Consider the following 15,279-nt stretch of genomic DNA (forward strand, 5'->3'; position numbering starts at 1 on the left):
GACCCATTTGTTCAAATTCTGACCCTGCCCCTTGAGTAAATCCCTTAACTTTCGGAGCTCTCGCTTCCTCGTTTGCAAACTGAGACTAACAACCCTTCTTTGACGATTCTCCTAGGATTCTCCTGAAAATCCTCTCATGGCTGGCTCACTCTCTCTGTCCCCATGGCCTTCCATGGTGAGCTTATGTTCTAAGCTAGCCTCCACCTCCTCCTAGCCCCAGTCACTCACTCCCAGTGTACCCATGTTTATTTCTTCCACGGCATTCGTCACTGTCTGCCATCATCTTGTGCTGTGAGCCTGGCTGCCCCACGAGAATGTCGCTGTAAGAGCAGGGGTCTGCGCTGTGAGATCGCCAGCAGCTCCAGCTCCTGGTTGGTCTTGTTTACCACTGCATGCCTGGTGCCCTGCCCAGAGCCTAGCAGACGGAGAAGCTCGAACAGTTGTGCCGAACAAAGAGCAGGTGAGATATGTGGAAGTTTTCTGAGCTGGAAAGGACTGGATAAATACAGGCTAACTACTACACCTTAGATTTATGGGGCCATACCTTGAATTTGTCTATACAGCCCAGCTAGTTTTTCTTTACCATCATCATTATTGCTAGTCTACCACAGAGATGAAATCGCCTGTTTGCCAAATCTGGGCCATAGCTTAGGTGGAGGCAAGGAAGGAAAGACACCGCCCCCCCCCCCCAATGTTATGTCTGTTGAGTTTTTTCACACACATTTCAAGCAAGTTCAGCCAACTTTGAGGACACTCACAATGACCAGATGGTCCTATATCCTATCTCAGAACTGATCATCTGGACTCAAGGCCTTTAGGTGCTTCCATTAGCTAAATTTAGACTGTATTTCGAGCCCATGTTTCCTTCAGAATCCTTTTAGGGGACACTTAGGGTCTTCCATAATGCCTGGCACGGATTATCAGGGCCATCTAGAGACTTCCTTGCACCCACACTTTTCTACCGATCGTGAGGGAGATGTGGGATTTTTCTAGATCACTTTCTCATTTGCAGGGCAAGAGTTGAAAACATGTTTTGGGGAAGCATGGCAGCTCTGGAATTTCTTGTCGGGGCCTCTGCTTCAAAAGCAGAAGACTGATGGATTGCTCTAACAGTGCCAGAGGGTCATTCCCTGGAACACCGTCTATTTACCAATGCACTCCACTAAACAGTCCCCAAAGACCCTTCCAGTGCTGAAAGGAGGGAGGCCGTGCAGACATTTTTTAAAAGTTTTAAAATAAAATAGAAGGATAAATATGCTCAAAGCTATTCTATTCCACATGGGTGGCAATAACCACCAGCTGTCACCGGGAAACAGCAGATGTAATTGATAAAACAATGGAAAACTCATGTGGATCCATCGTCAATAAAGTTAACACCCAAAAAGGTAAATGAAAGGGTTCAAGGTGGGACTGGATAAGCTCCCCAGGCCTGCCAATAACTAAATCACTGAGCTACACACAGGCATAATTTTTTACTGCAGGTTAAAGAGGAGGACCAGGTGGGCAACTTGCTGTGCTGGGTGAGGATGGAAAACGGTATGTCGCTCACGAAATTGTCCTTGGTTGAGGTAGCGGTGGTGGATGGGGGAGGTGGGCAGAAGACAGACCATCATTATTTCTCAGGAAATGCAGGATAGAGCATTTATCCATAATAAGGCAAGGATGGAATTTCTCCCCAGATGGAACAGGGGATGGGTGGTAATATTATTCATTACCACAGTTTAGCATTAAATGCGCAACACCTACTCTCATTTATTGATGGACTGTTTAAGACGGGTGTTAACCTGTTTGTCTTGTATTATAATTGAATTCAGTCTCTAGGCTACAGAAATTTGAGAAGTTCATCCTTTCTCAATCAATATGCTCCCCTTCAGTGACCCATTTCAAGACAGCTTCATAAAAAATAATGTATTTTGTTTTAATAAATTTAAACACAATGACAGCTGCTCAATTTTTATTGGTTGTTTTTTTTTTTTTTCCCTTCAGATGTCTCTTTGCTGCCGAGGGAAGCCAAGCTCACAATCAATAGTAATTGATTAATCAGCATCCCCTTTGAACAAAGGTGCTAATCAGTTTTTGATTAGTTCATCAAACCAGATGCAAAGGCAGCCCAAGCCCGGCCTGATAGATCATCAGTGTTCTACATGACTTATGGGTCCTGGGCAACACAGGACTGCAGTGTTCCTGGAGGGGGCGGGGGAGGGGGCACGTAAGTATTAATTTAACCAAATTATTAGGAGCACAAACAGTTGTTGGTTTATTGCTCCTGACTCTGGGTGATTGATAGAGCTGCAGCAAGGCCACATCTGACTCGGTGCAGAGCTGAGAGAGACCCGGAGTATTTCCGCAATTGATGATGCTTGAGGAAGGGGTAGATGGCGGAGTTAGTCCCATTTTCCTAAAGAGAAGAAAAATTACTTCTGCATATCTCAGTGACCTTCATCTGATAACAGGCCAAGAGGGATCAGGCCAATGAGAACTCCGTCCTCTTTTAGGGTCCTTGAGAAGTTCCAATCGCCAGGGCCACTGTGTCAGAGAGCTGTTTTATTTAGGGTCAGGACATGAACTGAGAGCGCATTGCTTACGACCAGCATTACATTCTATGTAAGGAGAAGGACTTAGCTCTCAAAATCGGGCTAATGTTTTTGCAACTTCTCTAAATACACCGCCAATAAGAGGCAAACATGAAACACTCCCTTGATGGGCTGGCTATCTTTCTAATCTTCTACTTATTTATCTGAATTCATTGGGACTGGGAACTTATTCATCCAACGAGTATCAATCGAGTGCCTACTACACGACAGGCATACAGCAGTGAACAAAACCAAAACGGCCTCCCGGAGCTTCCATTCTGTGGAAAAAGCCGACAGCGAAGCTCACACTGGGACATGGTACATAGAAAAATAAAGGCATCCTCCCCTTTTTAAAGTTTGACAGAAGCACATAGGAGGCAATAAATCTGCATTTTGAGAGAGATTAGTGACTCTATCTTATTTTCTCACTGGGGGAAACCTGTCGTCAAGGACTGCTGCCACCTTAACAACCAACTATTCAAGGGCGCTCAAGTGAAATCTCTTCAGGAAGGAGAAATATGGAACCCTCCCAAAGGCTGGAGTAAGGGTCCACACACAGTCCTACGTCTTGGTTCCTCTATCACAGTAATAAGGAACTGGCCTTCCTTATTGACTTATTAGGAATTGACTGATCAAAATGTTTAAGAAGCTCTAGCTGGTCGGCACTGAAATCCCAGAGCATCATGGCACCTCATATAATTGTTTAGCTCTGACCATTTTGAATCTCCTTGCCACCACCCCCCCTCCTTTTTAGGATATGCTTCTTCTTCTGGATTAGTAACACCTAAATCCCTGAATCAAGCATGAAACCTACTTTTGCAAGAGCTCAGTGTGCTGTGAAAAAGGTCTGAGGTGGATAATTAGTTTACATCATGGTGTGTGACAAAACAATTGCCCCCCTTCCTCCCGCCCCCCCACCCCATGCTTCTAAGATACCTATGACATGGTTTTCTAGTCCATTCTACAGAAGCAGATGGTCAACATGAGCTTTTTCTTTTTTAAATAAAGATCTTCTCTCATAATCCAACATCCTGAAACTGCTTTGTGATGCAAAAAAATTTCTCTGGAACCATTCTACATCTAGAACATGAAAAATTATTTTAAGCCACTGAACACAGAGTGGCTTCAGTGCGATCCCCAAGATGACCTGACCTTCCTTACATTAACGCCGTCAGTCCCAGTCCGAAATAGATGCCCCTAGCACAGGGAAGAACGGGACGTGGGGAGGAAGAAAGCGTTAATAAAAATTTGTTTTCCTTCCGTCTCAAAATCCACAATTGCTAATTAAGTGCTCAGGGAACCAAATGGGCATTTTGCAGGCTGGGACAGAGCGCCCACAGGTTGGACACCGCAGCGCCTTACCTAGTGACTAGCCCTTACCTGAGAGGTCCTCACTGTCCAGCTCTTCTGCGGAATTGGGCAACTGAGTAAGGCCTTACAAGTAAAAACAAATCGTTTTTCTTTCCATTCCTCAAGGGACATAAACAAAACACTTAAGAACTGAGGATGAATTTCTTAAAAAACATGAGCCAAATCTCTTGCTCTCTCTCTCTCTCTCTTTTTTTTTGGATAGCTTGAATGCATTAATCCAGAAGTACATTTCTCCAATCGTTTCATTTTGTTATTGATACACAATCAAGGCAGAAAGATTCCTCAGTCTCCACTTTCAAAGCACATGAAACATGAAGATGAATGTTTAAAATCACTCGTTCATAACAGCGTGCAGAATGAAAAAATAAAGGCTGATTGTTAGCTGTCGATGCTCTGACACAGCTCTTAAAATACAAATATATTTAGATGTTACATACTGATGTATGTAAGTTTGATTTCACATTTTACCATAAATTGAAATCCTTTGCCAATACTGACAAATACATTTCGTTATCAATTTATGACAATCTTGGATCGCTTATTTCAAAATGGTACAGCATCTGCTGACTACAGATTGCAGGTTGTGTCTTCATCAGAAAATCTGATTTCGCAAAATGACTTCTTAAAAAGGAGAATTAAAAAAAAAAAAATCAGTGGTTCTCCCGAAAAATAAAACCCTCAAAGCTGAGAAAGCAGTCAGGTCAGGAGATAATCGGGCAGGGGGCTTGCGAGGCCTCTACGAAGCCACCACCAGCGGTGGCCGGCTGTGACAGCTCTCAGCCAGCTCTGATCTGAATTAAAGGAGGGGAAGAAGGAGGTAGATAAACAACAGGAGGCTCAGCTGGGGGACAGATTCCATTTTCTCATGCTTTACTTATGCTCCTTTAATAAAATGTTCACCGCCACCAAATGTTAGACAATCAAGGAGGCCTCTGCTCGTTCCTTAACGTTCTGTTCAAAGTCCTGTCCGATCGCTGCGGATCCTCTACTTTGCTAGTACTCGTCTAATTTGTCGTTTTGCAAGACTCTGTGTGGACCTATAAAGCTGCAAGGACTTTGGGGAGAGCAGCGGGTCTTTATTTTTCACCTTTCCCTTCTCTTAGAGCCAAGCACAGAGTATACTCTCAGCAAGCATTTGCTGAATGAATGACGTGGGAGTAATGCTCAGTGAACTACCAGCCAGAGCATGAAACAAACGCTCTGGAAACCGGCAACGTCAAACTGATCGTGCTATTTAAAAACAAAACAAAACGAAACAAGGAACAAAAAACAGAAAACAAAAAACCGAAGTAACAGAAACAATCAAGTAGAAATGGTCAGTAAAAGTTTGGATTTTGTAGGTTGTTTTATAAAGCAGTCAAATGAATATTGATGGCTAGGCTGGTGCCATGAAAGGAAGCCATCATATCAGGTCTTGAAGAAGAATTTCCATTATGAACCTTGGGTGCCAATATTCAAGGGCAGGTGCCAATTAGAAATGGGAGGGTTCGAGCCCACGGATGGTTCCCAAACTATGGATTCGGGCAACAAAAGGGAAAGCAGTGAGTAATGCAATCAATTATAGAGGCAAGTGAGCAGGGAGGCTATCCATTTGTTCTGAAATCTGATTGGCTGAAAGTGTTCCTGTTGCTAATTGGCTTTATCCATTGTATAAAGACTGATGAATACAATTATTTGAATAATTGTTATAAATGGGCAACATAAAGTACTTCTCTGTAGTTAATTATGAATTTGCAGTTCTCAGAAGGCTAATCCCTCACTTCTACGTGGCCCAACGAATATCAAAGCTTTCTATATACATGCTTGGCACCCACTGAACCATATTAAACAAGGATGTTTCAAGTAGGCAGCTTTATTGCTGAATGCTTGCTTCCTTGGGGAGGGCATTAGAAAGCTAATTTTAAAAAATAAAGACAAATATGTTTATGAAATATCATTGATATGCAAAGTTTCCCATTAAAAAGCAACAGACAGTTGATATACACCTCATTAAAGATGAAACTGTCATTTTTAATGGCATAAATTTTAAAATATACCAAATCATCTGGAATCCACTGCTCAGATTACATCCGAAAGTGGGAAGCCATTTAGGTTAGTGGCGTTAAATTTGTTTTTGCAATACTGTTGTATTTTATGAATCTATAGTGCTCTGCCATAGTTGGATAATTTTTGAATAAATATAACTGGAAGAGTTTACTGAAGCACTGAGTATATACGTGAGGACGAGCAAAATTTACCTCCTAAAATTGCTTTGACTTAGGCAGTCAGTCCTCTTTCATGTTAAAAATTACACACCTCTTCTTAAAGAAACGACGATGCGTTTCGTGAAACAGACAATATTCTTCAAAAGGAAACTTCACAAATTAACAACATGTGGGGAATCACTTCTTGGGTTTTTCTCTTTAAACTCCCATATCATTTGTTAAAGCCCTTACCTTGTCATTTCTAATTAAAATGTATCCAATACATTTCTTTAAACTTTGTTAAACAAATGAAAGGTTTAACTTTTGATCTATATGGAATTTTTTTTTTGAGCAATTAATTCCGAGTAATTCATACATGCTAATTTCATGTCTGCACTGTCGGGGTCTCTTCTGTGGAGACGTGTTTTCCCTCTTCGTGGTCTATAAGGTGCTGCACATACCCGAGCCTCCTTAGCGTCCCTCTGCACGTGTTCCTTACTCCTCCTTTTTAGCAGACATCACTGGCTTCTAAAAGTGGTATAATGTGGCAATCTTTAACCAGGTGAAGGAAAACCTCAAACATTAGAAACAGCAAGAGATCCTGGAGATATTTAAATAAAGTCAAGGTCAGAGTCAAGCAAAATTTAAATGCTTGTGGGTTCAGTTCATTAGGGTTTCATTTTTTTTTTTTTTTCAGATAATGTCATAAAAGAATGATCAAAGAAAACCTGAAGGAAACAAAACCGTAGCCCACTGGCTCCAGTACCATTCCCAGTATGAAAAAGTAGGCGATGGTCTCTTTCTTACCTAAGCGGCAGACATCTGATCACTTGGCCATATTATGGAAACTGTTACTTCCATCACCAGCCATAAGAGTTCAGACGCCCCCGGTAGTTTTAATCTAAAAGCTCAGTCATCCTGTTCTTCCTGCTTTGTCAGCTTTTGTGGAGAGTTTGTCCCTTCTTCCCATTGGCAGAAATTTGGTTCACGCCGTTAAACAGTAGCACATTGTTTCCAAACTGCATATCAAGGCTGAAACACAATCTTCAGGTCCTGCAGCCATTCGTAAACCTCTTTAGCTTTGTTCTTGAGTAGAACGTACAATGTCTGCAGAGTCCCTTGACTGAATGACAGCCTTTGAATGCCACTGTTGCGTACTCGTACAGAGAGATGTGCAGAGAGGTGCATACACAGAAATGGTGGACATAGAGGTTGTAATAATGCGCACTGCTGGCTATTTTTCTTTAAAACGGGCTTCGGAATTTCCCCACAATTGAATAGAAAGCAATATGAGAGTTTCAAGTGCTTTTAGGATTCTCTCAAGGCTTGCACTACTAAAGAAATAAGTCAGGGAAAGGGTGATTCAGGGGGTGCTTTCCTGAGGGCAGCGGACTAGGGTAGAAGCATGTGTATCTAGCACAGGCCAAAGATTTTGAAACCAAAACTGAAAGTGAAAAATGACTTCAGAGGGGTTCCTGGTTTGAGTCTTACCATAATTACGTACTGAATTAAATAAAGACTGCTGAAAAACTTATCTGGGATATATCAATTCATGAGATCACCAGCCTCTGATATGTCAAGAGGTGGAAAGCGAAAGGACAGGCAGACTAGAAAATAATAAAACAGGGAGGAGAGAGAGGGGAGAGAGAAAGGGAGAGAGACAAAGAGGAGAGAGAGAGAGAGAGAGAGAGAGAGAGAGAGAGGACCTCAAACCCAGAGGAAGCCAGCTCACTGCAGTGCAGCAAAAGCACAAGCACTATTCCAGACCATGGACATGCTGTCACCCAGAACCTCACACAGGGGAGGTGGGTGGGGGAAGGGAGAGGGTACACGCAGGGCTGAAAAAGAACAAGGCACAAGACACTTACAGAGAAGCGCCCACATTTGAACAAACAAAAACCATCACACGCACCCACACATCAATAATCATAAGAACGACGACACCATCCGTGCTTTGAGTCACTCATGCATTTCTGCCATCAATTTCAGACCATGTGGTACCAGGATTTGGCAGAGTGTGTTTTTTTTTTGTTTGTTTGCTTTTTTGTTTTTTTGCATTGCTTAACATGCACACATAACACAGGATTCTTCCTGTCCAGGCCTTAAGGATGAGCTCCAAAAACACAAATGCTCAAGATCCTTATTCAAAGAAAATCCCTTCGGTCACCCTAGTCTAAAAATCCCATTCTTACACTCGCTTTTATCTTTACCATCAATTAGATCCTTAAAAAACACATTGTGACTGATTGTTGTTTGGTTTCTTTTTGGAGAAAATCCATTTGATTTTGAATCATGCCCATGCACTTCTAACCTTCCAATACATGCTTATTCCAATCAGATATTGGTAAAAACAAATGGTCAACATACATAAACAACTGGTATACTTCATACATACTCTAGCAACACAAGCTTGAATAAAGTATTTTAATGAGTCTTCAAAGGGAAAGATTTTTGGAAATGATTTTTTTCCCCTTTTTATAGAAGAAAAGAGAAATATAGAAAGAGCTCCAGTATGGAGATTTTTAAGACAAATCAAGTGGCCACGACTGGCTGACCTAATACGTCTTGTCATTTAAGTTGCCAAGTTCTCAGACCATGACATTTTTCTAGGCCCGGATCTCTATCGTGAACATCTCAAGGTTACTCTCAAGTGAATCGAAATCAAATGGTTGCTGTACTGAAGAAGTTGGGTTTTAGCCACAAGGCACTCAATTACAGTCAGTTCCAGATCTTTATCTCTCTGGAAACCTGGTCCCCTTGCTTTGTAGTTTCCATCGTATTCTACCCCCGTTGACGACTAACCTGAAGATGGGTCTTCCCTCCGCCAAGTAAAATTCTAGATATTACTGTTGCTTTCATTACAGCTTCTTGCGGTAGGCTGGAGGGTATGCTGTTCGAGATGGTGGTAGGACCTCTTGGTGAGGATGCTGTCAGGACTTTAGACAAGTCAGGAGAATGTGTTTATAAATGTATCAAACAGGGACCAACCTGGGCTATCACTTCTCTCCTTCTGCCGTTAAGGAACTGTGTGTGTGTGTGTGTGTGGCCATTGTTTTTTTTTCTCCCCAAGATTTCTTGGCTCTAGGTTGTTTCCCATGTACTGCCAGCCAGTGAACAACATCCTACTGGTGTATTGCTGGCTTGAACACTGTCCTTGAACTAATAAGGCAGTGGTTGCTTCTCTGTTTCCTGCCACAGGAATGCTATAAAGTCTTATTCCAAGTGTCTCTTTGTTATACCACAAAAAGAAATCACCATCACTTTCTTTCTAGACAGAAAGACCTAATCAAAAACCGTGCCCTAGACCAAGACTGGCCCCTAAGCTAACTTCTCATTTTTCAGGTCAGGGAACAGATTTCCTACTTGGAATACCTCACCCGACTCCAAGACCTACATCCATTAGATTCACATAAGTACACAGGTTTTATTGAAGGGACCTAGCAAATAGAACTCTGGAGTCTTAGGAGATAAATGATCAATATTTCTTCAAAGATCTCACACAATTCCAGAATCTCATGGTTACATTTGACCCTGGAGTCAATTATAGGAAGCTCAGAACTTAAAGCATCTTAAAAAGAATAGAACAAAATCTCTTGAACGACATTAAAATAGCCTTAAAGCTCTGAGACTAATCGATAACAGTCAGGAAGTGCTCAATTAATGACGAAACCTACAAATAACCAAGCTTAATGGAGCACAGTGCCTGAGCCGTAGCAAGCACTATGGGGCATTACCTTAGAAAGTGGGAGCTTTATACCTAACTGACTTCTCCCGATTGTCAGTGTAACTGGCCCTTTAATTTTTCCCTTTGTGCCAACGACAGGAAAGGGCCAGGTGAGGTGGGCAGGGAGCCGGGAGGGATTTACTGCTCTTCATACCTAAGTTCATTCTGCTTTCTTGGGATTCCTCGTCACAAAGCACAAATACGGGGGCAATGTGCCAAGCGTCAAGGCCTGACCTTCAGGGACAGCTCACCCAGGACAGGTTTTGCTTAGAGATTTCCAACTGACAAGTCCTCAAACGTAGGTCCGTTTTAAGGAAGTCAGTCTGCGCTAGGAAGAGATGCTTTGCTAAAGGTGCATGAACAGTAAAGTGTTGGCTGATCACCTCTAGGCACTTAAACGATGCGTCCCAACACTGTACAACATGCAAAGTGATTTAAATAGGCCCTTTACCAAAAAATTCCCTGGAACTCAATTATTAAAATTCTGCCCAATTTTTAACTAACGTATCTTTCTCTAAGCACAACATCACCAGGGTTGAGAGTTAAGAAATAAAGTCATATACAGATGAAACATAATTCTAATTTTCTGACTGAAGAGACACAGAAAAGTTAATGAACTTATTCCAACCTTGTAAGGTAGGATGAAGTTGTGAAAAGGATAGCCCGGTGGCCTTTTTTTTTTTTTTTTTTTTTAAACCACTTTTTGGTTAAAACCTTAACCAACTTTTTAGTATTTTGCCTACAAGCTGCCTGTACACAAATGATTTTGTCGAGTCCTACTTAATGCTGCTAAAACTTATATATGGTGTCATTCTTGGTCCGGAGAGGGATCCTGCCAAATGCTGGTGTAAATAGCGTAAACCTTCACACACGCACAGAGATTGAGAGCGAACTGGCAGTGGTTTGCAGAGGCAAACGGGATTGGGAACATAATTAAGAGAAGAGTGATGACCTCATGAATTTAAATGGGACTCTTCTGTTCTCACCTGTCCTTCAGCCTCAACTAGTAAGGGATCCGAATGACCCCTCTTCCAAGTGTACCTGGGATTCTAGCCTATAAATGAAGAAAGCAATTGGGTCTTTAAACCAGAGGCTGTGATTTTCAGGCAAGTATTTGTTTTTGGAGTCCCTTGTATTTTGGTGTCTGCCTGGAGTTCTATCAACAAGGGCCATGACCTGCGTCCCAGCCAGTGAGGCGGCTACCTCGCCTCTGTCACCACCGGCTGCTGAACTCACAACAGAAATGACAAGACCCGACATCCTTTCAAGCCTTAAAAAATTATAGTATATTTATGAGATCAGTCTACTTGAAACACGATTTCCCTTGAAGACTGCATTTCTCTTTTTCCCAGGCTTGCCTTGCCTCTCAGCAGCGCTGAGAAAGTAGATAAACAGTAATGTGATACCAACCGTGAACTGCGGGCTCTGTCGTCGCTGCTGTGTCTACAGACGGGAACAGAGGATTGGAGGAAGGGAGGAAACAGGAGGAACGGCATGCAAAAAAAGGGAAAATGGAAAAAAAATGGAACAGATAATATATGAGCAAGCTTTCAAAGAACATCGCGTGACAAGCAATAATAAATGAAAAGCAAAAAGCATTTGAAGTGAGTTGCACTGTTTTAAGACATGCCTTCAGCTCAAAGCTGCGAGCCAGTGAGGAAAACAGTCAATTCTTTGGTTCTGGGGGTCTTGCCGGGACACATCTACTTGCTAGTCAATAGTCAGGGGAACATGCAGAGTGAGGAGAAACACCAGTGCAAACTCTTAACGCATCAAGGCTCAGGACTGTGACAGAAGAGCCCAGTCGGAAGGCTGGCCGAACAATGGATTCATACATTCAAACATTGCCTTTGTTTTAAGCCAGCCCACGCAGGCACTCGGCTTCGTGCCTGCCAATTAGGCATCACCGTATCAATCACACTTTCAGGATCCTTGTGAGGCTGGTAGATGCCGGTAGACGAACACATGAGCTCAAGGTTTCCATCCCGTGTGTTATTCCAGCAGGGTTCAGCGGGAAAGTTCAGTTAACTGGGAGGCCATGGGAATGAACATATTAAAGGTTTCCGGGTAAGTTTCGGTACACACCCCGCCCCCCCTGCCGCCACGACCCACCACGGATCCATTCTTCACTCTGCAGTTCTTGCTGTCGTACAGCCTATGAGCAGAAGACGGTCAGGGAAATGGCCACGTCCACACCATTTGCCAAACGCCACTTTTGATCATGTGACGTTCCACAAATTAAAGGACCCAGCTGTCCCCATGTTCACAGTTCAGAAGCACAATAGTTGTGGTGAGCTGCCAGGAGCCCTGCCTTCACGGCGGCAGCACGAGACGGCACGTTCACTTTTTCGCTTCCAGACGCCCTTGCTGGGGAAGAGGATGTGGTCTGTCTCTTCTTCTATTTCCCATGCTGTTCGAGTTTCCTCCTCCTCCTGCTAGGCTTCAAACCAGGCCTGCTGTCCTGGCTCCTCTTCATAGGAAAACTGCTCAAGGGGCTCAAGAAATTTCCTTTTTATTTTTGGCTAGAGGGATAGTGGGATAAATGTCTAACAAAATGCACGATGACATTTTTTTCCAGTCTTTTTCTTTCTTTTTTTTTTTTTTTTCTTAAACACCACTCCCATGGCCAACTCAATTCCAAAGTCAACCCATCTGGCCGCACTTCCGTGTTCAGCTCTATACCTCTCCAGTATGTTTCCTTCCACTATCCTCTTCTGGCCTGAAAAGGGCGGTGATACAGGCACAGCAGCTCATCATCTCTAGCTGGGGCGGTGTTCTTGGTTAAAACTACAGGCAGTTACCTGTCCTTTTTTTTTTTTTTCCTCTTTCTCTCATATAACGCAGCTACTTAAGCTGGTAATTATTTTTATGAATTCTAGAGACTCCAAAAGACTCTTCCAGACATGACACAGGCAATGTTTAAATGCACTGGGATGCCAACTTTTTTTTTTTTTTTTTTTTTGGTCATATGAGCCTGGTGCTTCTAGTTTGCAAATTTGACCCATGAATTCACACCAGTGTTCCTCTTCAGTTGCATGCTTTCCTTGGGACCCTATACCATCAAAAACTTGCAGCCCTTCTAAGGAGCCAGAATTAACCAGCAGTCTGAGAAGCCACTGCAGCTTAATATAACTTATAGCTGAGTTTCTGAAGATTAGATGAAGGAAAGAAAGACATAAAATACACCGCATAAGAACACAATACTTACTTACAAGTCAAGTCTGTGTGCATAAAATAGCAGTAAAAAACAATACCAAGAATTGTACAGTTGAAACATCGCTATACCAGACTGTCATGATGCAGCTGACACATCTCCTTACTTGAAACATTCAAGTCAAGCTTTAGTTTGAGGTGTTTTCAATTTCAGGGGCAACATCAAATGCACATTTGTACAGAAACATTTATATGCAGGTTAATACATTTTATGGGTAGGCACTGGCTCCTTTCCAAAATTAAAAAAACAAAACAAAACAATAAACACTTTGGCTTATTTTTATAGCAGCATTTTCTCATACGCTTTATCTTTTAGCAGGTGAACAATTAGCATAGACTGAAAGAAAGGAGGTGGAGTAAATCCTAAAGGTTAGAGCCCTAAAAATCGTATCTCTGCATTAACCAGTGACTCCTCGATTTACTGTTTCCTACATCCCAACACTGTCCGCTTTATCACGAAATTAACCTGAGTGAACCTGGGCGTAGGCTTCTCTGTGGGTACTAGAAAATAAAGGAGAAAAGTCCACAGTGCAGCTTGCTTTCCCATTCTGGGGATGGGAAATCCATCAATTGCACCCAAACGGGGAGGAAAAAGGAATGCCGGGAGGGGGAAGAAACACCTTCGAGGACGGTTCAAAGCAAACACACGTTCACGTCAAACCACACAGTCACTGCGGCTGGAAATGGCAAAGTCATGGTCAGCAACGGAGCAGGAGAATAGAGCAGACACACAGGCTGGCCACAGAGTTCGAGCAAGGTTTGAGGGTGTGTCGGGGGGCGCACTGATTCTAATTCTCTGAGAGCACCTGGTGCGCTATGTGAACAGAGGCGGTTTCGAGTAAAGAATGAAAAAAAAAAAAAAAGCAAAAAAACCCTCTTCTTCAGAAGTGACTTTGTGCTCCCTGCAGGAGAGCACTGTCGCAGAATCTAATTCTCCTTCATAATTGCATTATGACTTCGTGCAGAAACCACAGACACCCTGGCTCTGAAGCAAGTGTGGCTCCGTGAGGTAGGATTTATTAGGGGCGTCTCCATCAGAAGGCTGCTGAGACGTGTGGGCTGGCCCCTGTGAATCAGCTTGTGGGGTCACTCTGTCGTCGGACAGCATTCTGAGGGTATGGGCAAAATGCGAGCGGTAACCTTCCAACGCACGTCAGCAATGCTGCGCTTCACTTGAAAAATGACAGCTCCTAATTGTCCCAACGAAGACTTCTTTAAACTTCATTTTGCCTTTAAGAAACTAATCTCTGAGCTAGGCCCCGGGGAAAAAGAGGTCACAAAGAGTTGAGGTGGGCTCTCGGTGGCATAGGGTTATGAACCTGAAAAGGCCTTGCTGAGCTTCTGTCCCTATTTTAATTTTAATTACAAGAAGGGCAAATGTATTGGACGCTTATTTTAAATGGTCAACAACAACAACCAATCCCGTGGTTTTGCAAACCCACTAAGTGTGTACGGCCTTAACAGTCATTCTCTAGCTGCTTTATGAGTATAATCAAACAAGGTGGCCAAGGGCAGGCCCTGTGCTATTTGAAAGATGCGCATTTCACTAAATATTGACTTCTCGGCCCCCCAGCCATACACACAGTTTATGGCACCTTATCTTGAATAAATTAAACATCACCTATATTTCATGTGGCAGTGTAAGATACTTACAAAATGGAAAGGCTCTGACAATGTGTGAGATTAGAGACAGTAGCCATTTAACCAAGTAGCAAAAAAAAAAAAAAAAAAAAAATTGCTGCATGAGAGGCAGCTGGGCAATATTTAGTTGAAACAGTCATGTGTAAGCTCCACTGTGGCACATTCTAATCCTTTCATATGGATTCTCTCCAACTTAGAATTGTTCATTGAGTGTGACAGACTGGGGGTTTAAAACTAATCCATAAATTAGTCCATGGTCTCAAACACAACGGGTGCCATAAATGAAAATGAAAATCCTAGAACAAAATGAAATTCACAACCTTAAATACTTTCTCTTCTCCAATTGCTCTGTAGTCCTCCTGCGTTACAATGCACAGATTCCCTGCAAGACTGCATTTTGGGGTGTGTGTGTGAGTCGGGTATATGTTAAAAAATACACGGGGTAATAACCCAGAGAACCCAATCTGTTCAAAAGCAGAGTTTAATTGTAAAGAATTTAAATTTTCCCATTTTGATTGTCATAAGCTTAAATGAAAGCATACTAAGCAGTCCAGACATATTTAATACACTTTCC

General features: G+C 42.6%; 1 protein-coding gene across 5 annotated transcripts in view; it reads right to left on the reverse strand.

The window, feature by feature from the left end:
• The window catches only part of CADM1 (cell adhesion molecule 1), a 329,962-nt gene that overhangs the window by 12,669 nt on the left and 302,014 nt on the right, over positions 1 to 15,279 (reverse strand). For 2 of the 5 annotated variants that reach the window (XM_042906895.1, XM_042906893.1), the window contains 2 exons: positions 11,262 to 11,294; positions 3,954 to 4,007 (listed from right to left, as the gene is read on the reverse strand). The exons of 1 other annotated variant lie outside the window; for it this stretch is intronic. In XM_042906895.1, the coding sequence (XP_042762829.1) occupies positions 3,954 to 4,007; positions 11,262 to 11,294 (87 nt within the window). The remainder of the gene's footprint in view (positions 1 to 3,953; positions 4,008 to 11,261; positions 11,295 to 15,279) is intronic. 2 more of the 5 variants (XM_042906896.1, XM_042906894.1) reach the window with 1 other exon arrangement.

The sequence above is a fragment of the Panthera leo genome, chromosome D1, assembly GCF_018350215.1.
Source record: "Panthera leo isolate Ple1 chromosome D1, P.leo_Ple1_pat1.1, whole genome shotgun sequence".
Lineage (NCBI taxonomy): Eukaryota > Metazoa > Chordata > Mammalia > Carnivora > Felidae > Panthera > Panthera leo.